The 25218-nt window shown below is 40.9% G+C and overlaps 2 protein-coding genes across 4 annotated transcripts in view; both read right to left on the minus strand.

Moving 5' to 3' along the window:
• Nucleotides 1-16730, minus strand: part of XRN1 (5'-3' exoribonuclease 1) — a 40325-nt gene extending 23595 nt beyond the window's left edge. Inside the window, exons 1-18 of the mRNA XM_033150375.1 lie at nucleotides 16630-16730; nucleotides 11844-12076; nucleotides 10247-10344; nucleotides 8896-9005; nucleotides 8698-8808; nucleotides 7198-7280; nucleotides 6960-7047; nucleotides 6700-6868; nucleotides 6419-6486; nucleotides 4724-4852; nucleotides 4463-4532; nucleotides 3860-3965; nucleotides 3473-3562; nucleotides 2285-2441; nucleotides 1889-2008; nucleotides 840-1009; nucleotides 247-367; nucleotides 55-153 (exon numbers count right to left, since the gene is read on the minus strand). Of these exons, the coding sequence (XP_033006266.1) occupies nucleotides 55-153; nucleotides 247-367; nucleotides 840-1009; nucleotides 1889-2008; nucleotides 2285-2441; nucleotides 3473-3562; nucleotides 3860-3965; nucleotides 4463-4532; nucleotides 4724-4852; nucleotides 6419-6486; nucleotides 6700-6868; nucleotides 6960-7047; nucleotides 7198-7280; nucleotides 8698-8808; nucleotides 8896-9005; nucleotides 10247-10344; nucleotides 11844-12076; nucleotides 16630-16704 (2097 nt within the window). The 5' untranslated portion in view covers nucleotides 16705-16730. The remainder of the gene's footprint in view (nucleotides 1-54; nucleotides 154-246; nucleotides 368-839; nucleotides 1010-1888; nucleotides 2009-2284; nucleotides 2442-3472; nucleotides 3563-3859; nucleotides 3966-4462; nucleotides 4533-4723; nucleotides 4853-6418; nucleotides 6487-6699; nucleotides 6869-6959; nucleotides 7048-7197; nucleotides 7281-8697; nucleotides 8809-8895; nucleotides 9006-10246; nucleotides 10345-11843; nucleotides 12077-16629) is intronic.
• A 2208-nt stretch (nucleotides 16731-18938) lies between these two features.
• Nucleotides 18939-25218, minus strand: part of ATR (ATR serine/threonine kinase) — a 48222-nt gene continuing 41942 nt past the window's right edge. For all 3 annotated transcript variants that reach the window (XM_033150379.1, XM_033150378.1, XM_033150377.1), the window contains 7 exons: nucleotides 24945-25088; nucleotides 24275-24425; nucleotides 23553-23709; nucleotides 23179-23332; nucleotides 21868-22019; nucleotides 19881-19986; nucleotides 18939-19365 (listed from right to left, as the gene is read on the minus strand). In XM_033150379.1, coding sequence (XP_033006270.1) covers nucleotides 19192-19365; nucleotides 19881-19986; nucleotides 21868-22019; nucleotides 23179-23332; nucleotides 23553-23709; nucleotides 24275-24425; nucleotides 24945-25088 — 1038 coding nt within the window. In that variant the 3' untranslated portion in view covers nucleotides 18939-19191. The remainder of the gene's footprint in view (nucleotides 19366-19880; nucleotides 19987-21867; nucleotides 22020-23178; nucleotides 23333-23552; nucleotides 23710-24274; nucleotides 24426-24944; nucleotides 25089-25218) is intronic.

Here is a 25218-nt window from a genome sequence, read left to right on the forward strand (position 1 = left end):
CTTCTCTAAAATAAGAGACTGTCAAAAACGAAGTTGAAAAAGCCAGACACTCACTAGTTCCTCTGAATCATTGGAAACCATTATTTCCAGTAGCATATTTTCTCCATGGCTGCTCTGTTGAAAAACTTGTACCCCACTTTTTTTCAGATAGAACTAGAATAGGGAAAGAAAGTCAAGATGTACAATGAATGCCTTCCACAGAATAAGTACTTAACAAAAACATGTCATTCAACAAGCACCATTTACCTTATGATTAATGTGCTTCAGAGTAGGAAAGCCACAGAAATACAGCCTCTCCATATCCAATTTAGTTATTTTATTTTGGGCTATATCTACACGCCAGACGTCCAGAGACATAGCTTTATGCCTAAGAAACAAGAGCACAACTTTCAACATACAGCTACTCTGAAAAACTGTCTCTGCACACAGAACCTAAGATTTTTTACAAATGTATATTTTGAAACATTGCCTTTCACAGTAAACAGAGGCTGAAAACAAGAATGTTGTTACGCTTACAACAGTCAGTCAGAATTAAAGGAAGACTATCAAATATATGCAAAAGAATCCATCTTTGGCCATTTAACTTTACTAATTGACATCTTTGATTGTGTGAGAGGACAAGGACAGCTTAAGAGCATTTGTTTACGCATTTCTGTCAAATGACTTCTTACTATTATCTATGGGCTACAGCCAAGAAGCTACTTACTCAAACAAGTGTTTCTGAAACGAGTATGATTTTGAAACTAACTTCCAAACAAAACTAATGCAAAGGGGCACTGCAGCAGCGGCGCTCAGTAGATTGCACACTTTGCATTAAGGAATTACACCTGCAGTCTTACTTTGCATGGCATCTTTCTATGGAAGGGAACTTCTCTGGCCAAGGAGACAGGTACTGGAACTCTGCATCTTTATCATAGAAGTACATCAGGCATTCACTGTGCCTATTTCTTTGCTTTTCTTCTGCTGTCAAGAACTTGTTGCAGGATCCCATCGCTTCTAACAATCGTTTCTAAATAGAATATAGCACTTAGTAAGCATTAGGCATATTGAAACGCAGAGACTGGGAGGAGGCTGGATCCAATCTAAACTAGTTAAAGTTAGCGCCTAATGAAATCAATATAACCAATTCTAGTGAGTATTGACTATTATGAAGGTTGTTAAGGAAAAAGCAGGAAGAGGGGTAAATAATTAGGCAAGAAATGAGGGCGTATGTGAAGGGAGCAACTACTACCCATATCCATGATTAAATAACTAGTATTATGATGATGATTATTTATTTCTTACCTGCCCTTTACCTGGGAGGTCCCAGGATGAGTAGCATTGCATCTGGACTAAATATGGCTAAGAGTGCAGCTCTAATTATTCCTGTCCAAAGGATGGTTTGAACATTATTCCCCCTGTTTTGCCTAAGGTTGTCCCTGGGAACACTTAGAAGTGGGGCCACCCCTGCTCTTCTCCAGGGGAGAATACTGTACTGTAGCATTTTTTTTTCCTGAAAGGGTGATTCATAATTATTTGAACTAGTGATGTCCCCCAAAGATCAAGCACTCTCTGGGTTTATAATCTCTTGGTTTGGTCATTCATTTCTTCCTATGGTTACGCTTACAGGAACTAGAGGAATAGAATGGCTGAAGCCTGGAATGCCTGAAGCCCATTTACTAACCCTTCTTGGGCATAGTCTTGGGGACAGAGGTAGAAAGGTAAAGAACTAACCTCCCAAGGTTACTGGTCTTTGTAAACAAACCACCGGAGCACACAGATAGCTACTGCTGATTCAACTTATCTGGTCTCAAATTTGGAAGAAAAATAAAACTAAACCACGCAAACCAGGCCTTGGTTTAAACAGTTTACTAGTCACTTTATGATCAAAGAATGGTAGAGTTCTTACCTCATCAATAAATGGTATTAAAACCACTGCTTCCCATTCTTGTTGCTTTCCATTTAGATCAGTTTTAAATTCAGTTGGATAATATTCAATAATGGGAGACTCTTCACCAGTCATCAAATGCTAAAGAATTGGAAGTAAGTAATCAAAGTTAAGCAATAGGAATTCAGACTAAACTACATTTTAAAAGAAGACTATGATAAGACCTAACTAACATTAGCCCTTACTGATGGAAAGTAAAATATTTGGACAAGGTTCCTTTTCCAGTGGTACTTAACTAAGCAAATCCCTGTATGGAGAATGTATATAATGCACAAGAGTAGAATTGAAATTATCTTGTAAAATAGAAGGACAGTAGCCATAATGATGAATCCCTCTAAAGATAATTAACTACAGTACCTGGTAGCATTTTGGCAGCAAATCCTTGCTGGCTGCTGGAAGTACTGCAAGAAGCTGTTCAAATGGCATGAATGGTTTTCCTAAATCCAAGTGGATTTTCAGTTCACTGATGTTGCAGATATCTGAGAGATAAGGTGCATAATGGTAGGGGTAGAACCTACAAGGAGGAAACATGCTATTTTAGTTCAATAAAGGTTACAGCTGTACGAAAAGCATAAACACACATTGTAATCTTATTTATTTTAATGGTCTGAAGGACAAAATCACAAATAATTAGACAAGGTATGTAACTCAGCACTGTTCTAAATTGTTTGAGGTGAGGAGGAGTGGTTTAAGAAATTGGGTGTCAAGTGGCAACTATGTATATAGTCTAAAACAGTGGTTTTTAACCAAAGTGCCTTGAATGATAGTCAGGGCAACACTGGCCTGGCCTGTCCCTCTTTCCTTCCCTTCCTGCTCTGATGCCTTCTTGTGTCTCTGCCTCCCAAAGGATTGATCGGCTGTTTGTTGCAACAGCCCTGACTACACGTTTTGCAGGTGAATAGTGCCTCTGGGGCTGGCCAGGAGTTGCTAGTTGCCAGGCAGCCTCGAGGTAAGCAAGCAAGCAAGCGGGAGAGGGAGGCCAGCCAGCCAGCCAGCCCTTGCAGTTGGGAATGGGCAGACAAGTGGGAGGCTGGGCAAGCAGGCAGGTGCCATGCCGGCCTTTCTTGTGCTTGCTGTATGCAAGACATGCCTAGGAGTTGAGTTCCCAGTGCTGAAAGGGAGCCTTTCCGCCATGCAAGCCTGGCAGCACCTGCTGCTGCCTCACAAGGTAAGGTGCTAGCCTCAAGTTCACCTATGTCCAGTCTCTGTTGGGCCACAAAGGCTGGGGGCATCTTCTTCCCAGGCCCCTATGGGGCAGTGTGAGGAGGCACCTCTCTTTGGGGAAGGGGGCAGCTCAAAGACCAGAGGACTCCCAAGGAGGGGGCAGAGGAGAAGAGGCTGAGGGAACACTCCATAAGGGACGGTGTTTGAAAAAGCGTGAGAAGCTGCCAGCTCTGCAGGCAAGGGGTGTCATAACTGGGCTCCTCAGCCACACATGTAGCTGGCCAAGGGAGCCATGGGCTCAAAAATGTTGAAAACCTCTGGTCTAAAGCACACTTGATTGCAAAGCTGATATAAGCATTCCACTTGTAAATTTCATCTTACCAGCTCCACGACTGAACCCCATGGTAGTAGTAGTGCAATATCCACTGTATTGCCTGGACGTAACATTCTGCCTGGTCAGCTAGAAAGGCACTAAAACAAAAATACCAAAAATTGGAATATATTTTCTCTTTTCACTTACAAATAAGATTGAGAATGAAGCTGTTTTAGCTATTACCTCCAGCTATTTCAGAGGCATGGGCTGAGATAAAACAACGTTAAAACATTTTAATTTCACGAACAGAAATTATGTAATCGCTTCTGTTACTATAACTGAATCACAGGTACTATAAGTGGAGCACAGGTTCTCCTTTTTTATTTTAGAAACTGTAACCCACTTGGAGGAGTTCCAGTGCTCATGCAAGAAGCCATTTTGTTGTTAATACTTACTCTGAAACTACTTCTACACCCATCTTGGTCATATAGTATGTTCTTTTGTATTGCCTAAACTCTGTCTCAAACAAATCATCATCTTCTGGCTCATCTTCTAACGAAGCTAAAATGAAAAATAAAATCGAGCAATTAACTTGTTGTATACTACAATTAACATCTGCTATTTATTCCTTTTTATTTTTTTAATAAGCTATATGCACCACTTCATTGTAAAAACCCTCAAAGTGTGAAACAAAAAAATCCAAGAAAAATTTACAACCATGCTTAGAAACATACAAAGGTTAAAATCCTAAAATGGATTAAAATTTCCGCAGGTTTATAAGCATCTGGGTAGGCTTGTCTAAACAAGATTGTTTTTATCAGGCACCAAAAGGAGTACAGCAAATATGCTTGCTTGATATTAAAATGAACCTAGCCAAAAACATTTGAAGTGTGCAAATAGTATGGAAAATAGCAAGTAAAAACAGCTTCCTTAAAAAAAAAATCATTGTCTTTTACTGACTTTCACGTAAAGAGTAAAATGCTAAGAAGTGCAGGCTCACAGATAATTTATGTATGCAAGTTTAGCCAACACAGGCACCACACAACAACTGGACTCACTTTTTAAAGATGCTACGGTTCCATTGTCAGTTTTCTCCAAAGCAGCCAAGCACATAGCATTTTCCTGAGCCTGTTAAAATTGTGATTGGTACTTTAAATAACACAGAGTGATATGCATATACAGTAGCATCAATTCACAGAAGCAGTGATGGTAAAAAGTGAAATTTCAATGCTACAAGAATGCAACATCTTCATAAATGACTTGGATGAAGGAATTGAAGGGATGCTCATCAAATTTGCAGATAACACCGAACTACTAACCTTGCGCTTCTTTTGCATTCTTGATTCTTCCGCAGCAATACCAGCTGCCTCATTCAGATATTTATTGCCCACTTTGCTTTCAAACCACTTCAGATCTAAAAAGATTTCACTGAAATGCTCACGGTCAAACTGTCAAAATAAATGGAAGAAAGAAAAGCATTATCATTATACATCTAATCTATTTCAAGGCAAATTTCTCAAGGAGATACTTGAACCCTAAAGCCTATTTTCCGGGTCATAACATTCAGATGGCAGATTGGGAAAGGTTATGGAAAACAGACCTGAAATTTACGGCCTGTTGTTCCTTGAAAGAGAATTATATGAAAATGATGCACTGTTGGTATTTGACTCCTACTAAGTTGGCAAAAAAACTAACATGAGTTTGGCCAAACTGCGGGAGGCAGTGAAGGATAGGCGTGCCTGGTGTGCTCTGGTCCATGGGGTCACGAAGAGTCGGACACGACTGAACGACTGAACAACAACAACAACAAGTTGGCAAAAATGTATAGGACAAGTACAAATACCTGCTGGAAATGTAAAGAAAAAGAAGGTACCTTTTATCATATGTGGTGGACTTGAAAGGTGGTAAAAGCTTTCTGGGAGATGTTATATAATGAAATGAAAAAAATGTCTAAAATGACATCTGCTAAAAAAACTAGAGGTTTCTTAGGAATTACTGATACAGATATTCCAAAAGACCAGAAAAGACTTTTGATGTATGGAACAACAGCCGCCCAGATGCTACTAGCCCAGAGATGGAAGGAAGATACAGTCCCGGCTAGAGAAGAATGGCAAACCAAGCTGAAGGACTATGTTGAATGGCAAAGCTGACTGGAAAACTCAGGAATCAAGAGGACAAAAACTTTATAAAAGAATGGGGAAAATTTTTAAGTTATCAAAGAGACCACTGTAAGCAGATTAGAAACATTGGCAGGATTTTGAATCACTTGTAGTGTAACAATTATCATGGTAAATATGGATTGATATAATAACTAGAGTTTGAAGAAGAAGCAGTTTTTAAATGATTAAAATGGGACTCCAGGGAAGGGGTGGGGGTTGGGGAGTCCTGAGATTCCGAGGAATCTCTTTACATGGATATGCAATTGATTTTTTTTCTATAAACATGTATTGTAAAAACCAAATTAAAATGTTTTCAAAAAAAGAAGCAGCATATTTTCCCACCACCATTTTCAACTGCAGATCTGGCAGGTTGGAACAGTTAACCTGTTTAGCACTAGTGGAAGTTTATCATACACGGGGGGGGGGGGGGGTTTTGCTACAACACAAAAAGTGAAGCCATGCTGATTTACAGAAGCGAATATATTTGAGAGGTACAGATTTAGTGGCTTGACTGAGATAAAAATAAAGGAAATTCCAGCATAAGAAAAGCAGATTGGTAATGTTACAGTTATAAAATCAGAAGATATGGACATGCATGCTGGGAAGCCAGAATCATATACATGCAGTGTGTCCGCTAGTTCCGAAGTGGATGAAGCTGCCCAATATTTTCAATCATGCTACCTTCAAAATTTTCAAGCATCTCTCCACCTTGATGGCAGCTAGAATTCTTTTCTTTTTCTTTTTAATGAAAAGCTCAGGTTCTTAAGATTTGGAGGGCAAACCTGCACATTGGAGGTATAGATGGGGCTTTAAGTTAAGACTTTAGTTTTGCTCAAAAGAAAACAATATACTTACATCTGACAATTTTGTAAGGTATTTCTCAAAGCGAGGTAAGTTGAGGTGCCCACTTTCATTAATGTAACCTATTAGAGAAGAAAAATCTGATTCGTGATTATAATCATGAGCTGCTTTTCCTGCAGGCACATTGTATCGAAGAGGAGCAACAGGAGCAACATAACACAGAACATTAAGACTGGATTCCCTGCTGTCTTTTCCTCCTCTATAATACTGTCACAATTGCAACAAGAAGCAATTTTGAAACTGACCATATTGCATTAGCTTTGTGAGACTCTTACCTCCAAGTTTAGGCAAAATATCCATGTATGTTCTATACAGCAGTGGCAGTGCATCATGGTTAATATGAAAGTGAGGTAGATGAGGGATAAAATCATTTCCAACAAGAAAGCCCATTAAGATCCAGTCATCTATTATTCTGTCAATTTCATATGTAAACGATATCTTGTCCTGATAAACAAAGGTTGATAGAAACAATTCATGACCAATGCCTTATGCAAACCTTTAAACAATTTTTGTCCTGTGGTCCATCCATACTTACTTTAACTGGTGAAAATTCATAGTCAATATATTCTCTCATTAATGACAAGTGCAGTAAATGAAAAGTGGTTTCTTCTGGGGCACACGCTCTGTAAAATTATTGACCACAACTAAGTAAGCTGATGGAATTTTTTATAAATAATTCAATATCAAATACTCATTTTAAAAAATGATGTAGCTATCTAGTGGTTTTGTTCAATTTTCCTTTTTTATGCAATTCGTATTTTTACAGGAGTTACCTTTGCGACTTTTTGCCACCAAACCGGACCTCTTCTCTTAAAAGGGAAAAATGTGGCTCATGACTTGTCAGTCCAAGCATAATCTGTTGAAAGAAGCATTTTAAATGTTTTTACCCCTAAAACCAGTCACTTTAACAAAGTAGCTTTGAGACTACAAAAGCTTATGCCATAATACATTTGTCAGTATTTAAGGTTCCACAAGACACTTTGTTTTTGAGATAAGCATTTTTAAAATATTTTGCTGCAACTCTGAATTATTAGTTCTTTTATGGGAAAGCAAGTAAGCCCAGGTCTAAAATGATCTGAATGAGACTCATGCATGGTGAGTGCCACCTTCTTCCAATAGCATTCTTCTAGTACAGGCATCCCCAAACTCAGCCCTCCAGATGTTTTCAGACTACAATTCCCAAAACATATGGAGAGCCGAGTTTGGGGATGCCTGTTCTAGTAGTTGCCACACTACTTAAACGACTTTTCAAACTTACACAAATTAAAAAGGTTGTAGTCAAGAGTTTTATTTTTCTTAACCTTTTCACCTAGGCCTGCAACTTACACAGAGGTTATGTTCCAGGGATTGCGCCTAAAGTCAAAACTCATTGGGTTCAATGGCAGGTGGGATTGCCAAAGTCAGAACTCTATGTTCTCTCCCTTTTTTGCCATTTGTGTAAAAAGTTAAAAGTGCACAAGTTGCGGGCCTACTGCACAAGCGAAGGTGCCTGCCTTATGTCAATGGGCAGGGAGTTCCAAAATGCAGGTTCTGCTACACTGGAAAAACTATTTATTTCATGTGCAGAATCAATACTGTGTGGCATTTGTTAACAGTGCTGCAGATCAAAGCTGTCAAGCAAGCATAAGTGGGTTAAGGAGATCCTGCAAATAAACTGATCCCAAGCTGCTTGATATACTAATATTAACATCCTGAACTTGGCCCAATAACAAATCAGCAACCAGAGCAGATTTTTGGACAGAGGTCTCACTCCTGCCTGTAACTGTGCTGCAGCATTCTGCACTAGCTGCAGTTTCCAGATCAAGCCCAAGAGAAGTCACACACAGACTACAGTGTAGTAATTTAATCTTGAAATCACCAGTGGTCACTACTGTGGTCAAACTCTCACGGTCCTGGAATGGCTGGCTGTTGCTGTTGTACCAGGCATAGCTGGCAAAAAATGCTTCTAGTTCCTGAGGCTACCTGGGCCTCCAGAGACAAAGCTGGTTCCAGAAGCACCCACAGACAGCATTAACTGCACCTTCAGCTAGACTGCAATCCTGTCCAGGGCAGGCAGTTGACCAATTTTTCTGTGACAGGAACCATTCACTCACAGTGGCTCAGTCTTGCCAGAATTCAAGATCAGGTTATTATGTGAGAGGGTGGTGAGAAATCTCTGGGCCCACATAAAAAGCAGAGACACTGTGGTTAATAGCCACATACATTTATAGCCAGAATTTAATTTATTCCCAAATCTACATATTCCCACACATACACTTTCAATCTGAACGTACCAAGTCAGCATCCAAACCGTACAGACAGTGCCTTGTGTTTGGATCGTGGTCAGGCTTTGCTTTCTCTGACCTTATAAATTCCATAATTTTATGTTCCCCTTCTCCAGGTGTCTGAACAAAAAAAGAACAAAATAAAATTAATAAATACTGCTTTGTTTAATATTAATGTTGTAAGAAATTACTAATGTAAAAAGTAACCTCATGGCCTGATAAGTAGACAGTTACGCCTTGCCAGGATTTGTCTGTTGAAATCTTCATATTTACAAAATACTTCAGATGTTCATGCAACCTGGCCATGAATTCAGTCCCTAGTAACATAAATATGAAAGTTAAATCTTCACAGACTGAAATCTCAGAAAAGAATTAAAACCTGTTTCACTGGAAAAGATTAACAATCAACAGAAGTGGGAAACAAACAATCATTTTACCCTTTACAAAGAGAGACACATTTTTAGAAATCAATGTTTCACACAAAAATAAGATTGTATACTACAATTAAAGATGGCACTATGACAGTATAAACTGTTCAGAATTCTAAAATGTGTTCAGGAATTTCAGCATTTTTATTTTGCTTCAACTATGTTTTCCTGTTTCTGGTAAAGTCAAGAGTCAGAGATTCCCATGCATTAAGCACTTGCTGATCTAGACTTTTGAGGGAAGACATTACCTGGTTCTCCAGTCTCAAGAGTTGTGCCTGAACCAGAAAATTTGTGACTTCCAGTTTATAGTAGCACGACAAAGAATAGCAACAGGGATAAGAGAAAAGAGGATTTAGCTTAAGTGACTCTTTATGCCCATAGAGATGAAAATAAATTTAACTTCCTTTTGAAAGTTGCTCACAAGTCACACAGCATTCTTTGGAATCAGCATGAGCTGGAGTAGTGAAATTCTTTGCATTTGTACATGGAAATCTTTTTTTCTATTTTTGTATCGTAAGGTAAAATGTTCTAGTTGACTAATGCAATAGAAAAATGCAATATAGCATAGCTAGTATGTTCAATGTTACAATCATTTCCCATGCTGTGTTTATTGCTACTTCCTTTTTTAAAAAAACTTTGTTTGCTTCATTTAACACATCTTATCTCAGAATTTCAAAAACAGACACTGCCTTAGATCATCAAACCAAAGACTGCTCAAAAATCTATGTTCGGATGGCTAAATGCTCTTGGGCATAAAAAGAATTCTGACAGGAAATTTTAGCTGACTGTAACCACAAGTAATTCCTATGCATTACATATTTTCTGGTTTCCAAAGTTACCCTGGGATAAAGACAAACACATGCCACTGTAACCACAGCCCTTTTTTCTATAGTGCAACGCACAAGAGCAGTCTCATAACAATAAGCCTGATTTGCCACCATTTTCAAGTCATTAATTTCCAAAAAGCATTCACTTGAGTTAATTGCTAGAAACCTTGGGCTTACAGCACTTTTGAAAACCACATCCTTTAATTTCAAATGAGCTGTAAGGGGCAGAAAGAAGGATGCAATTCCAGATGGCAGCCTAGCATCCGAATGTAAGAACATTAAAAATTAAGCAGACTCCTCTACCTGGTGTAATGCAATTGGAATCAAATCTAGCTTCTGTCGGCAGAGTCTCTCCTTTCTCTAATGCCTTCTTTATTTTGTCCTCTGCCTCCTTTGCTGACCTGTAACAATATTTAGCATTTTAGTGCTGTAAAGTATGCACATCACTTCATATACATAATCTCAATAATAGCACAAAAACTGTGTAAGGGGTGGGTTTTTATTAGACAGGAGGGGGATAAGCTGAGAGTCAGTGGGGATAAGCTGAAAGTCAGTGACTTGCTTAAGGCTACTCAGTGAATAAGAGGAGGATGTGAGATTTAAACAGAGTCTTTCTGCTTTATAGTTCACACTCATGCACTAAAATTCCAAGCCCTTCTACTCCAATCCCAGTCCCAAAGGATTTTTTTTAAACCAAGACAATCATTAATCTAGCTAACCCACACTTATACTATTTAGATTTGTATTATTGTGCTTAGCGGAACATAATGCAAAGAAACCTGAGCTTTCTTTTAAATCCTGCTGAAATGAAACTTAGCTGAGCTAAACTTTCTAATAATTTTAGAGACTCTCTTCTTAAGATGCCCAAGTGCATTACCATGAGCTCAAAGCAAGTATTGCTTCTCCATCAGCTACAATGTCAGCTCCCATACATGTAGAAGCTTCCAAAACACAGTAACACAGAAAACATATCAGTATTGAGATATACAAATATAAAGACCAAAGTGGGGTGGGGCAGACTTATTTTTAAAGTAAGCAGCACAGCATCCAGACTTCAACAAATATGCTCTCCGTGACTAGTGTGGCTCTATCAACTGCCAAGCATAAAAAGCAGCCAGTCTTAATCCTTACTTTGAAGCTGTAGAGCTGGGTAGGATTGTCCAAGCAGTTGCACTGCAATTCTTGCCACTTCACAGCTCCAAAGGTGGGAAGAAGACCAAGGGCTGTTCAGCAGCTGCATGGCAAAGAGGCCTGAAAAGCCTTAGCTAGAAAGGGCCAAACAGGCAACCGCTGTCAACCTTTCCTGCTTCAGAGAAGGAAAGCTGGTGGAAAGTAGTGGACACTGCTGCCTAAAGGTGCCTGCTTTATCGCAGCAGTGGACAACACAACATACTCCCACCCCACCTTCCCCTCTGCATCCTTTGGAAGCAATGCTGAACCATGCACACTCCTCCCAGACTTTCACTTGGGGAAGATCAGGCAGGTGCATTGGATGACACCGCCAAGAGTGTCCCATACATCTTTGGGAAGAAGTACCCTAAAGTGCATCCTTTCTCCTCCATCTGGTATATGAAGTACCTCTTGGCTTCTGAGAGCATTTTATAGCACTTCCCTAAGGTGCATAGAAAAATTACATAGGATGTCAGCCAACAATGCATGCAGGCCTTTTCCTTGGGAAATATTAATGCAGGTGGGCCAACAGGTTGGCGATGCTGGCAACTATTTTGTTTTCTTTTTCTTTCTTTCTTTCTTTTTTGCTAATCCAGCAAGGCAGCCCAAAACCCCAGGAAGAAACAACAGATACAGTGTTAACTGCCACTGCTTTAGAATAACCTGCGCATTCAGGAGATATGAGGGAACTAATAATAACAAACAAACAAAAAAGGAAGAACTCACACACCTAAAACGTCTGCCACGCTGCTGGTTCATTTTTGCCCTTGGAGCAACTCCATCTACTGCCATGAAGAAAACCTTCCTTGGTTTAATAATGCGAAACAATACTTCCAAATAGTGAAATATATCAGCAAAGATCTTGTCTTCTGAGATTCTGAAGTGAACATCATCATCATTAGGGTGTGAACACTGATGAATGATACCATTCATGTCCAGGTACAAGTTGTCAAACTCTGGAATCTAGGAAACATATTAGAACCATTAATTAATACAAGTGGCAGTTATTCATCCACCTAGCGAGAAACGATATGCTCCATCTTTCTCTTTTCTGTAGATATGGTTCCATACCTATACAGTCATACCTTGGAAGTCAAACAGAATCCATTCTGGAAGTCCGTTTGACTTCCAAAACGGTCAAAAACCAAAGTGCGGCTTCTGATTGGCTGCAGAAAGCTTCTGCAGCCAATTAGAAGCCCCATTGGACATTCGACTTCCAAAAGAACGTTCAAAAACCAGAACAGTCACTTCTGGGTTTTGATTGTTCAGGAGTCAAAACGTTCAAGAACTAGGCTGTTCGAAAACCAAGGTACGACTGTATATGAAACACTTACCATACATACTGGCGTATAAGACGACCCCCGACTTTTGAGATGATTTTCCTGGATTAAAAAGTAGTCTTATACGCCAGAATATACTGTATTTCATGTGTTACTTCCACCTTTGGAGGACGGCTTATAATTTTTAACAGTGCATTCTGGAATTGCTGCTTATAAATTATGGGTTGGTAAGAAACAATGCAGTCTGATTATTTACATACATGTAATCAAGAAATATGTTCTGCTTCTGGCAGCAAGGAAGTCAATAGTTACTATATTATTCACCATTACACAGCAGTTACCAGTCGCATTGTAATGTTAAGCCAAACTAAGCATGAATGTGCAACCATGCAGGTACTCACAGTAAAAAGCATAGCTGCTTTGCCTGTCTCATAGTCCTGCTGTCATACCTGCAGCCAAGCTATGGTTTGACTTAAAATTATTTCCAAACCCAAGTTCATGGTTTGTCTTGTTCCAGGCTGCCACATAATGAAGTGTTAACCATGCTCTGTACCCAACTAGTTGAATGCCCTCTATTAGATTTAACAAGCCAGGAAGGACCAGGGTCAAGAGGCACATTGTCAGGTATATAGCCAGCAGTGCCTTGCCAGTATACGCTAAAAACAACCCCACAAAACAACACCAACTTTAGTATTGGGTACTTCATTTGGAACTACAACAACTGCTGAATCAAGGTCACTCCAAAGTCAAGTTCCTTTATCAACAAGGTTAAAGTGCTACTCAAAACAGCTAACCAAAACGATGGTATCACATAACAGTGATGCTATTGTACTTTATTGCATATTGTTTTTAGATGGCCTTTTTTAGTTTCTGTAATTGTAATAGAAATATTTTAAGTTGTACTGTATTCTACATTTTTAATGGTTTATGTGAGCAACCTTCCCCATTTGTCTTGAAAGGCAGCATATAAATTCGGGGGGGACGGGACACATTTTTAATTATTGTTGGAAGAAACAGAAAATATGGCTCCAGCTAAAACATTTCACCACTGCAAGCAGTACGTCTGTGCTAGAATGGGAAACAACAGAGCACATTAACAGAAACAAAAGTGAAACCAATCTGCTAAGTATTTGCATAGAGAAATGAAAACTGCAATTTACCTAAGAACATTATCAGGCTATGAGTCAATACATTTTTTTTCTAGCAAGTCCTCAAGTATATTATTTTAATACTGTTGCTATAAATTAAAATAAACTACAAGCAAATATTGCTCCCTGCATGGAAGGCTACAATCTGTATATTATCATGCATCTCAAGGCATATTTACTTAGGGAAATGTAAATATAGGATTTACTCCCAAGTATATATACACAAGATTGAACGTCAAGTGTAAGATTCCTGACCATGTATTAGATCAAGGGTGAGTAAATCCAAGCTTTGGAGTCTTGTCTGGCACCCCATCAAACTTTTCTCTCCCCCTAATGTCCCACAACTTTGGTGATGGCAAAGAGAGATAAATTTGAAGTAGACAACCCTGGGACAGGAGAAGTTGTATAAACCTCTCTGCTTAGCATGATGCTTTAATGGAGATTCAAACAGCCCCCTCCCTGGTTATCAGACTCTTCATTTGATGGGTGAAGGGGGATGCTAGCCCCACCCCTCCTCAGATGATCTGTAGAGAGCAGTTGAGAAGAGGACTGTGTGTGATAAGACTGTGAGGTGGCTAAATCTACCTGCTGGCAAATGGCCCTCTCAAATGGCTCAGCCAAAAAAAGGTTAGCCACCTGTTTTTAACAAAATAAAAAAAATTCCTTCCAGTAGCACCTTGTTGTTGTTTAGTCATTTAGTCATGTCCGACTCTTCATTACCCCATCAACTAAGTTTGTTATTGGCATGAGCTTTCGTGTGCATGCACACTTCTGCAGATACACAGAAACAGAGGTCACCAGACCCTTATATATAGTGAGAGGGTGGGGAGAGGTATTACTCAGAAGGGTGGTGAGAATGGGTGATTGGCTGATAGGTGTGGTAAACCTGTTGATGACTGTTAACGATTGCAATTGGTCTTACAGCAAAAAGCAAGGGGTGAGATGGCTAAAAATAGCTATATCATGTATAATGAGATAAGAATCCAATGTCTCTATTCAGATCAGGTCTCTCTATGGTTTTAAGTTTGGTAATGTTGCAATTCAGCAACTTCTGTTTCCAGTCTATTTCTGAAATTCTTCTGTAATAAGACAGCTACTTTGAGATCTTCTATAGAATGTCATGGGAGACTGAAGTGTTCTACTGGTTTCTCTGTCTTGTGATTCCTGATGTCAGATTTGTGTCCATTTATTCTTTGGTGTAGAGTTTGGCCTGTTTGTCCAATATAGAGCTGAAGGGCACTGCTGGCATTTGATGGCATGCACAATGTTATTACAGGAGAATTTCAGAAATAGACTGGAAATAGACTCATTATATATAAGGGTCTGGTGACTTCTGTTTCAGTGTATCTGAAGAAGTGTGCATGCACATGAAAGCTCATACCAATAACAAACTTAGTTGGTCTCTAAGGTGCTACTGGAAGGAATTTTTTAATTTTGTTTCTACTATGGTAGACCAACTTGGCTACCTACCTGTTTTTAACAGTATAGGTACAGTGTCTTGTTGTACAGCTTTCTAAAACATTTTTTTTTAAAAAATAATTTTACTATTTTTCTATTCACCCTTTTCTCCACTCCTCAGTTTCATCCTTACAACAAACTTTGTAAAATTGGTTAGGCTGAGAGCGTAAGATCATCCAGTGATCCTCAGGGCTGAGTGGGGATTTGAAGTTACCGACACCATGTCCAACACTTTAATAAGGACACCACTGGCACTCTCAAGTGATACCACCTTCAAATCAGAAGCCACTATTTTACATTTATTCAAAGCAGCAGTTCCTTAACCGAAGAAGAAGAAGAAGCTGTAATTGGTAGATCAGGATAAATTGTAGTCAAAGGTTATCAAATAGGCAACAGTGGTTGGCAATGCAATGCTGTTTGTTTAAAGTTCCAGAGTTCAATGGAACTTATTTATTTATAGTTTGTTTACTTAGATAGACTTATCCGCCACTTAATCATAAACCTTTGCAGCAAGAGTGAATTCAGGACTTTGGCAACTCCACTACAGGTCAGTGGGCCCTTCCGATTCAGCAGTCTGACTCATTCTCCATCACCTTCATTCTCTTTCCTGCTGGGTAAAATCTCACTCCCATTCAAGCATGTATTTTATTGTACCAATTTCTAATGTGGAAGCACACAGTTTTTCCCTGCTCCACAGAATTCAGGCAGAACAAAGCTGCCTGCTGTTAGCTGGCAAATGTAGGTATTTCTATACAAGTGTGTTCAGGGCATCGTTTCCAAAGCTGAAGCGTTTCACGGTGAAGGACTAAAGAACAAAGTGTCCCTGAGTTGTTTGTAACAGCTCCCCCATCCTGCTCTTCTTCTCTAAATGAAAAGCAGTCACAGATGGCTGCAGCCAGGAACGAAGGAAGGCTGCAAGAAAAAAGGGACACTCCGGCCTTTTAAATGTGTTTGTGGGAAGGCGGCTATTGGCTTGTTGCGGGGGGGGGGGGGGTTGTTTTGTATTTTGTCTTTTTATGTTGTGAACCGCCCTGTGATCTTTGGATGAAGGTTGGTATACAAACTTAACAACACAACACACAAAACACCACACACCCTTTCCTCTCCACAAGTTGCCCGCAGCTCCAAGCTGTGGTTCCCTGTGGAGATGATGATAGTATTATTGCTGTTGCTGTTGTTTTGCTAGGTATGCTGGAAGCTGCCCAGAGTGGCTGGAGAAACCCAGTCAGATGGGCGGGGTACAAATAATATAAATGTCATTGTTATTTGAAGATAATGATGAGCACGACTACATGTATAGTCCCCCCTTTCCAAGGAGCTCAACAGATAAAAGGGGTAGTAATAATAAGTAACACATAGGTAAGTCGACAACCCCAGCTGACGGGAAAGAGGCAGAAACCCTAAACTGCAAGGAGAACTTCTCTAGGATGGGTCGCCAAGACGAGGCTTCCCTGGGCAAAGGGAAAAGGGTCGAAGCGGGGTTTTCCAGGGAGCCCTTCGGAGGTGCCGGGACATCTTTCACGAGCACAGCCGCCCTGGGAAAGAAGAAGAAGAGCCCCCTCCCCCAGCTCCCCCCCCTCCATGCAAGGGCGGGAGAGAGGAAAGAGCAACACCGGCAGCCGCTTCTCACCTGATGCTCCTTCACCACCTGGCTGAGGCAAGGGTACCGCTCCGAGATCCAACGGTAAAATTTCGGCACTCCCATGGCGGCGGTTGCTGCTGCTGCTGCTGCTGCTCCTCTTCGCCCTCAGAAGCCCGCTCTTAACGACAGCCTTGCCCGACACAACAAGCAATTGACCGCCGCCGCCGCCACAGGCCAAAAACAAACCACCTCTCTTCCGGGCCAGGGCCTGAGTTTGCTCACGGAGCAGCTGTTCCTAGAGCGGACCGGCACTGCGTCAGAGGATCAACAAGGCATGCGGGGAGAGGCCCGCCTCCCGTAATGGCGCACCCTGCTGGAAGCCGCCGAAACTGCAGGCCGGCAGCCGCCGCGTTGCCGAAACCTGCGGTGATAAGCGCGTGTCGTGTGTACGGAGCTAAGGTTGTCCTATTTAAAAAAGTGAAAATCCGGAAATGGTTGTGTGTGGTTTTCTTTTTTGGGAGAAATCTCAAAGTTTTGAGCTAGTTTAAAATAAAGTCTCCACGGGCTGCCATACGTCCGGAGTTTCCCAGACATTCAAGGTAGTGGGAGGGAGAAAAGGCCCCCCCCTTTTTTTTTTTGCTTCCCGCCTGTTTTCTTTATCTCATTAAAAATTATGTGCTGCTTTCGACCTCAAAAGTTGAGCTGTTGTTTGTAAATAGTATTTAAGAGTTTTCTCCCGTGCTTGTCACACAACTACTGAAGGCATAAGAGGTCTTTAAGAAAAATAACCGGAAACCCTGCGCTAGATCATAAAAAAAATCCATGCAAAGTCTGAGTGGGTCATGATGGTCAAGAAGCAGCGTGGTGCTGTCACTTTCCTGGAATAGCACATGATGGGAAGCAGCTCTCCTATCTTCAATAGTGGTGCAAAAGGAGGAATTTTAGGAAGTGCCTTGCTTGACAGGTTAAGTCTTCTAACGCATAAGAAAGATACGAGTTTAAAAGCTATGCATGGAAGGTAATGTTTGTATGCATTGTGTCTGAAAACCTATGTAGAAAAGCTTGCATTAGGCAAGAGAGATTTGTCTATAGGTAAATACAGCAAGGAGAGTGTTTAAGGATAATTGATGACTCATCACAGGAAAAACTCTCTCACTGAAGGAAGGTGAAACCTGAGAACTCAGCTTATTAAGTCAGCAAAAGAGAGTTAGCAGCAGCAGTATGACTGAGCTCAGCAATGGTGAACAGATTGTTTAGGATCTCTGTCGGACTTTTTAGTTTACAAAATATGAAGTAACCATTTTAAGACTCATCGTTGTGGTGGAGAGCAAATTCATTTCTACTCTACACAAGGTCCGAATCAGGGATTCTACTTGCTGCAACTCTTAACACCCACTCCTCCATAATGGTCAAACCAGATGGCCATGGGAAGTCCCAAAAGCGGAACTACCAGCAACTGGTATTCAGACAGTGGAGGTCAACATAACTGAGCCTCTGCCCTCCTTTACCTCTGGGCCAACCCCCTTCTCCTCTTCTCTTAGAACTCTTAAGCAAAGTGTCACATCTCAGAAAGGTCGCACACTTTTGTTTAATGTGTGGAGCCCCCCAGGTCAGGAAACACTGCATTAATGTGTTGTGACACACAGTTTGGAAAGCTCTGCCATACAGCATTGGTGGAGTAGACTCCACCAATAATTTTGAGTACACTTTGGTTAGATACAACCCTAATTTACAATAACCATGAACTATACCCATGACTAGATGCAAGTCAGCAGCACCAGACGACCCCATTTGACTAGGCGCTGGGGTGGATTTCACCCTGTGCCTTGCAGAGCCAGGCCAACGCTGTCAAAGGGCCTGTGCCCCCTGGCAACATCCGAAAGCCCTGATCCACTAGGTGCTGGGGTGGATTTCACCCTGCACCTTTCAGAGCCAGGCCCAGGCTGCCACCGGGCCCAGCACTGGCAGCAGCAACAAGCAGCTCCGGCTCACCCAGACCTATCCATTGCCACCCCACCACCACATTTACCTGACCTGGGTTAGTGTGTTGACTGCCCTGTGTAGGTGTGTCACGTGAAAGCTCCCCGTGCTTCTTCCGGGACTGGAAAGGGGTTAGTTTAAAACTGAATTACTGTGTTACGAAATGATGCATGTCTAAAAAGTGTGTCACCAACATGAGCAGTTTGGAAACATTTACATTGGGACCAACTTTATTACCACTTTAGTACTACTTAACCCAATTTAGTAGTTTAAAAAGGCCTTTCAGATGTGGAATGGGGAGATAATCTAGGTATTGTGCATGCCCTTTTAAGAGAGATAAAAGATAAAAATATCGAGTAGCTAAAATGCTGCATTCAAACTTTTTAAAATGAAAGGTTTCAGCTCTTTAATAATCTGTATAAATGGCTATTCAAATGCAAGTGGCATTTATATACAAATATGGAATATAAACAAAATCACACACTGAAACACAGAGTTGTGCTAGCAGAAAATACCAAAGTAGAAATGATAGGAAATGTTTTTTTTTAAAATGAAAAACAGGTGTCCCTGAACTAACCCCCCCCCCCCATTTTTTTTTTTTACAGCAACTCGTTTGTAAATGCTAGAGGTTCACATATGCGGAGCCCAGCCAAGGTACATCTGGCACAGAAAATTTTCATCTGTTGCATCTTGAATGAGATGGTGAACATGTCCTTCAATTGACAAAGGCAGGCCCTTTACTCTATTCCTGTTTTTAATCACACCCTGAAGTCGCTGATCTATATCCAAAACATGGGTCTTGGCCTGAAAGCAAGCAAACAATAGTCAAGATGACAAAAGGGTGGCATTAATAGACTAAAAGGTAATCTTTTAGTAGCAGCTGTTACATCTGTCCCCCACCTGAAAGTTGCATTAATAGCTATTTTTATTAATTACTGCCAGGCATTCCTCTCTTCCAGTTACCCATACTGACTTGCACTCCACTTCAGATATTCGGCTCAAAAAGGAAACTTGTAAACTAAGCAACTGTGATTTGCATAATTTATTTGTACACCAAGGCTGCATGCACACCATACGTTTAAAGCACATGGACTCCCTAAAGAATCCTAGGAAATGTAGTTAAGGGTGCTGGGAATTGTAGCTCTATGAGGGGTAGACAACCCGGATTATTGTGGAGGGGGAAAGTAATGTATCTTAAATGTATGATGTGTATGTAGCCCAAGTGTGGGACTCCTTGGCACAGAATCTGAATTTTTGGCACACATTATGAATTAACTGTCCTGCCTGTACTTAAGGTGTCCCCACCCCCACCGAGTCACCTTTTCATTGACAATTTCTCCAGTTTCATTCACTAGGGTTTTTGTATTGCCTCTGACTGGTTTACTCCATTCCACAAGAGGATCGTGGAGAAAAGTCTTCAAAACGCTAGATAACATATAAACAAAGGAAAGTTAACGGTTCAAGAAGATTCATTTAGCTGCAGTTGTAGTTTCGGTGGGAAAGAAACATTATTTAAACATCTTTCAACTTCTGCAATTCTAAATCATTACACAAACAGAACTTTGTTGTTGTTGTTGTTGTTGTTGTTACTTTTGTCGTTCAGTCGTGTCCAACTATTCGTGACCCCATGGACCAGAGCATGCCAGGCACCCTTATCCTCCACTGCCTCCCGCAAACTCATGCCAGTCGCTTCGAGAACACTGTCCAACCAGTTACTTACACCTCACTCTTCCTTCAAAATGCTCATAGCATCTTGCATGTATTGGCCCGAACATAACCCGTATCCCCCCAACCCCCCCTTCAGGGCAATAGTGCCAGGAGGCGGGCCGCACCCACAAATAAGCCTTGAATTTTAAAGGTGCGGCTTATTTGCGGGTGCGTCTTATATTCGGCCCAATATGGTAGTTCCCAGATAGTTTTCCAACCAAGCCATTTGCAGGGCCAGAACTACTCAGAAATGTAGCATGTACTCTCAGACCATTTCTCCCAGATGATCACATTTGATTCAGAGGTGCAATTTCATTTTTGGCTTTTAATAATAGGCACATTGTTTTCCAGTTCTTCAAATGCGGGGGGCGGGGGGTAAGCCCCATCCATTTCAAACGCACCTTACTTCCTGGTAAACATGTATGATATTGCAGCCTTAGAAAGGGGTAAGCCTATCAGTTGGATCCTAAGAACCATGAGTCAAATTTTGCTCATGGAACGAGGCTTTCCCTATATCCCCACCACGGCATACCTCCTGCCCATCCCAGATATGCTGATTCTAGGGTCTGAGCATCCTCGGAAACAGTGTTTGATGGGGAGGTTTATAGCTGAAAGAGGAAAATGGATAAAAAAAGAGAGGGAAAACTCCCACTTCCACAAGCAGAAAGGCTTTCTGTCCATGCAAGCTGCCCCGAGAAAGGAGTCACAGAAGCAAAAGGAAACTATGTGTAATGTGACAGCACTCACTCAGTATTGACAGGCTATATTCCATGGGGTGGTGGTGGCATGAATGAAGCAATGTCAATATCAAAAATGCTAAAGTAAAGTCCTTGGTAACGGAGTAGGTGATATTCAAGGAAGTCATATGGGGGCAGGGTATTGTCTTTTTTTCCTTTTACTGATATTACACTAGTGGCCAAAATTGTGGAAACTTTTTGGGGAAAGTGTATTTCTGAGGTTTGATGGCTCATAACACTTTTTTTTTTTTTAGTAATACCATAAAATTTATAGATCAATGAAAATAATTTAATGAAGAATGTAAAGCAACTCTCTAAACACTCGTGCTCATTGCATATCAACCTAAGCAAGTTGTGCTTCCCTTTTCTGGTTATTTGGCTATATATTTTGATAGAATACAGATAACTGAACAAACTTGGTTGCATTACATTCTTCATTAAATTATCATTCCACTGATATATAATTTTATGGTATTACTCAAAAAATAGAAAAGTGGCGTTATGAGCCATCAAACCTTGGAAATGCACTTTTTCCAAAAGGTTTCCACAATTTTGGCCACTAGTGTATATTATATATGTTGTAGAGTGCTCTGTGGTCTCCTGATGAAAGGTGGTATATAAATGTAAATAAATAATAATAGTCCCACTGAAATTATGAATTTAAGTTTTTCAGTCCACTGATTTCAACATGTCCTCTCTGAGTATGGCTAATATTAGCTATCACCCTGTGATTGTATGCATATGCTCTGGCAGACTTCTTTTTTAAAAAAGCAAAGTTTTCGCTAGGAATTTACAGTGGTTAAAAAGTTCACACTGTGAAGTTAGATAGCAAATGAAGTTTTTCACGTCCCTGTTATTGTACCTCATTAGTGGTTCTCTCTGATCCCGCATGAGTCTTAGTGTAACTTCACAAGCTCTTCGGAAGAGACCTTCTGTCCCCATTGGACCCATACCATTGACCATGTTATGTGTAAGGCGAAATGGAACAATCTCCGGAAAATCAAACATCTCTCCCTTCAAAAGAAAATTAATTCATTGTAGGATTTCGTAAGACTAACCTTCTCATGTGGTGCACGTTAACTGTTGCATAAGATTGCAATTCCAACGAAACTTAACCAACCGGCACACTACTGTAAATTTAATATTGTTATGCAAAATCTGAAAGGCGAACAGATACTTTGAATGGTCTCATATCCACATAGTGATAGTTACAGGTAGGTAGCCGTGTTGGTCTGCCATAGTCAAAACAAAATAAAATAAAAAAATTCCTTCCAGTAGCACCTTAGAGACCAACTAAGTTTGTTCTTGGTATGAGCTTTCGTGTGCATGCACACTTCTTCAGATACCTATCATATAGTGATAGTTGATGTCTTTATATTTTGCTTTTTTGCTTTGTCGTGATCTTCTCTGAGCATAATTGTAAGGACGTTTAGTGGTTGCTCATGAGTAAAGCGCCAGACGCAGAACTTCTAAAACTAAGTTCTTTATTGTGCACAGCTATATACAGTGGAGCAAAAGATCAAACGTCCATCTCATCCCTCTGCAGAGTCCAGGAATGACCCCTTCCTGTTCTTTGTCCAGCAAAAGAGGCGCGGGATTCTGAACCCCCGCCTCCCCCTGCCACGTCCTTCCTGCCTGCGCTCTCGGAGCGTGGGAACCTGACCCCGCTCCCAGCCACCTCCTCGGTGCTGAGGCTCTGCGATCCTCTCAGAGCCCCTGCACCGCCTTCCTGCCTCTGACTCCCCCTCCCCACTGGAGGAATGGTCGCTTCCGGTTGGGGAGGGGGAGGGGGAGCTCGTAAACAGCTTAGGGGGTTCTCTATATTGCAGACGCTCCCGTGACTCTCCCAACCGCGGGGAGGGGGGTTTCCTGACAATAATGAACACATAAAAGCTATATAATGCGGCTGTTTGCTAGCAGCTGATTTGGTCATTGGATGCCAAAACAAAACATTTTTGACATCATATAATGCTAAGTTCTTTTGCCTTAAACATTTACAGGAGTACCTCAAGCAGATGCCACAAAAATATATTCAAGATGTAACTTCCAACATAATCCTTTAGTTTCTCAAGTGTTCAGTTGTGCAACTTCTTTGAACCGTGCAACGTTATTTGAAAAGGAAAACTGTTTTCAATTACTTGAGACAGACAATGGAAGTGTTTTAGTTTCTCACCTTATTGAACAGACAGTTGAAATCCACATGCACACAGTCACCTGTTAAGGAATCAAACAGAATATTTTCTCCATGACGATCACCAAGCCCTAGTATGTACCCAACCATTGACATCACTGCAGTGGAACGACAATAGGCTGATCTACTGCTGTACCTGGAAAGAAGAAATACCATAGGAGCACATGGTTATTTTTGCCTTCTTACCCTTATACTTAAATGTTTCTGATCACAGCAAAGAAACCAAGATCCCACATAGTTTACTATGATGAATAAACTTATTGCCTTCACAGCTTCTGCTACATTACAACTGGCTCTCTTTTTAACCCTCAGCATGACAGCAACATAACTGCAATAGTACAGGGCAACAAACTGACCAGGAAGTAGGATCAGGGAATTTCCTCAGAAACCATTCATGAAAAATCGGAGGGTGCCGGGGAAGCAGAGTTTCTTTGTAAACTTTCAGTTTTTCCGACAGAGGTGCTGTTTTCGGAAGCATACATTGACGTAGCTCTTTTCCAGTCATGTAGACACCTATGAAAGAAAAATCAGTTAGACACAGTAAGCTAATGCTATACAGTTAAGCTAGTCAACGATGATTGGTTGAGTAAACACTGAGGCTACATTTGCACCTTTCGATAGGCCATAAGCCACAGCTTGCAGTGCACAAGCGAACTGCACCTGCTTTGCTCCTTCCCTGCTCCTCCCCAATCACATGCGGAAGAAGCAAACCAAGGTCCCTGGCTTAGTTTGAATATTTAAACCAGGGGTCGTGGTTTGCTTTGCTCAAACCATAATAGGTAAGCCAGGAACAAACCAAGGCTTATCATCATGGTTTGGAAACCAAGTATTGTAGTTGGTTTTCGTTCAGCACTAGCAGGGAGGAAAAAAGTAGACACACTTTGATGTGTAGAAAGCTATGGTTTACTGCTTACCATTATGTGAAAACGCAGCCGCTTTATACTAATCAGAGCATGGGAGACCAACATGACATATTTTTAACGATTGTGTAACATTCCACACTCTACCTTCCACACCTTCTGTTGTCACTCACACATTTATTCCCCCCCCCCATTTAAAAAGGGCTTTTGTTTCCTACCTTTCTCTTTGTATAATTTGATCAGGATATTTCTTAAACCAGCAGTGTTGTTCACCCATTCAATTATTCCACATTCCTCATTCAGAGGAATAACAGCGTAGGTTCGGATGTGGAGTTCTCTCCTTCGTGACTCTGCATCCTTTCTTAAGCACTATGGAAGAAACATATCACCAAACATAAGAACAATGCCATATATACCATATAAATAAAATCCAACCCCCCCACCCCCATCTTTCATCCTCTTCCAGCTATTTCATGCTATTCTCTCTTCTGCCAAAAGGGGCATACATTGGTGTTCTAAAGTAGTGTGAACTAGGCACCAGTAATTCATGGATGCTAACTATAGGGCAGGGACATGGGTGGCGCTGTGGTCTAAACCACAGAGCCTAGGGCTTGACGATCAGAAGGTCGGCAGTTCGAATCTCCGCGGCGGGGTGAGCTCCCGTTGCTTGGTCCTGGCTCCTGCCAACCTAGCAGTTCAAAACCATATTGTTTTGTTTCAAGTCTCTTCTTTTTGGGAATATAATTTTATTTCTTTATTACTTCATGATGGGGGGGCAACTAACGAGGCAATACTCCTATAAAGCCCCAATGGAGAGTAAGGGCGTGAAAAGTTTAGTTGGACTGCCAATATCCAGCTTTGCAAAACGCACTTCAAGAGTGAAAGAACCTTATTTATCAGGGAATTGAACTCCATGAGTCGACAGTCCTTTCTTAGGTCATCTTTTGGCTTGCACATCATGATATAGGACTTCCCATCTGAACCATTTAAAGTAATCTTCTTGGGCTTCTGAAGAGAGGAAAGGATTTCAACCTAAAGAAAAAGACAGCAACAATTTAGCATGGGGGAAAAATGCTTAATGTATTCTCTTGGTGAAATCTACACCTAATCCAAACCATCTCAAAACTTTACATCAGTCCATACTGCATATGTATACTGGTTA

Source organism: Lacerta agilis, chromosome 5 (genome assembly GCF_009819535.1).
Source record: "Lacerta agilis isolate rLacAgi1 chromosome 5, rLacAgi1.pri, whole genome shotgun sequence".
NCBI classification, from domain to species: Eukaryota; Metazoa; Chordata; class Lepidosauria; order Squamata; family Lacertidae; genus Lacerta; species Lacerta agilis.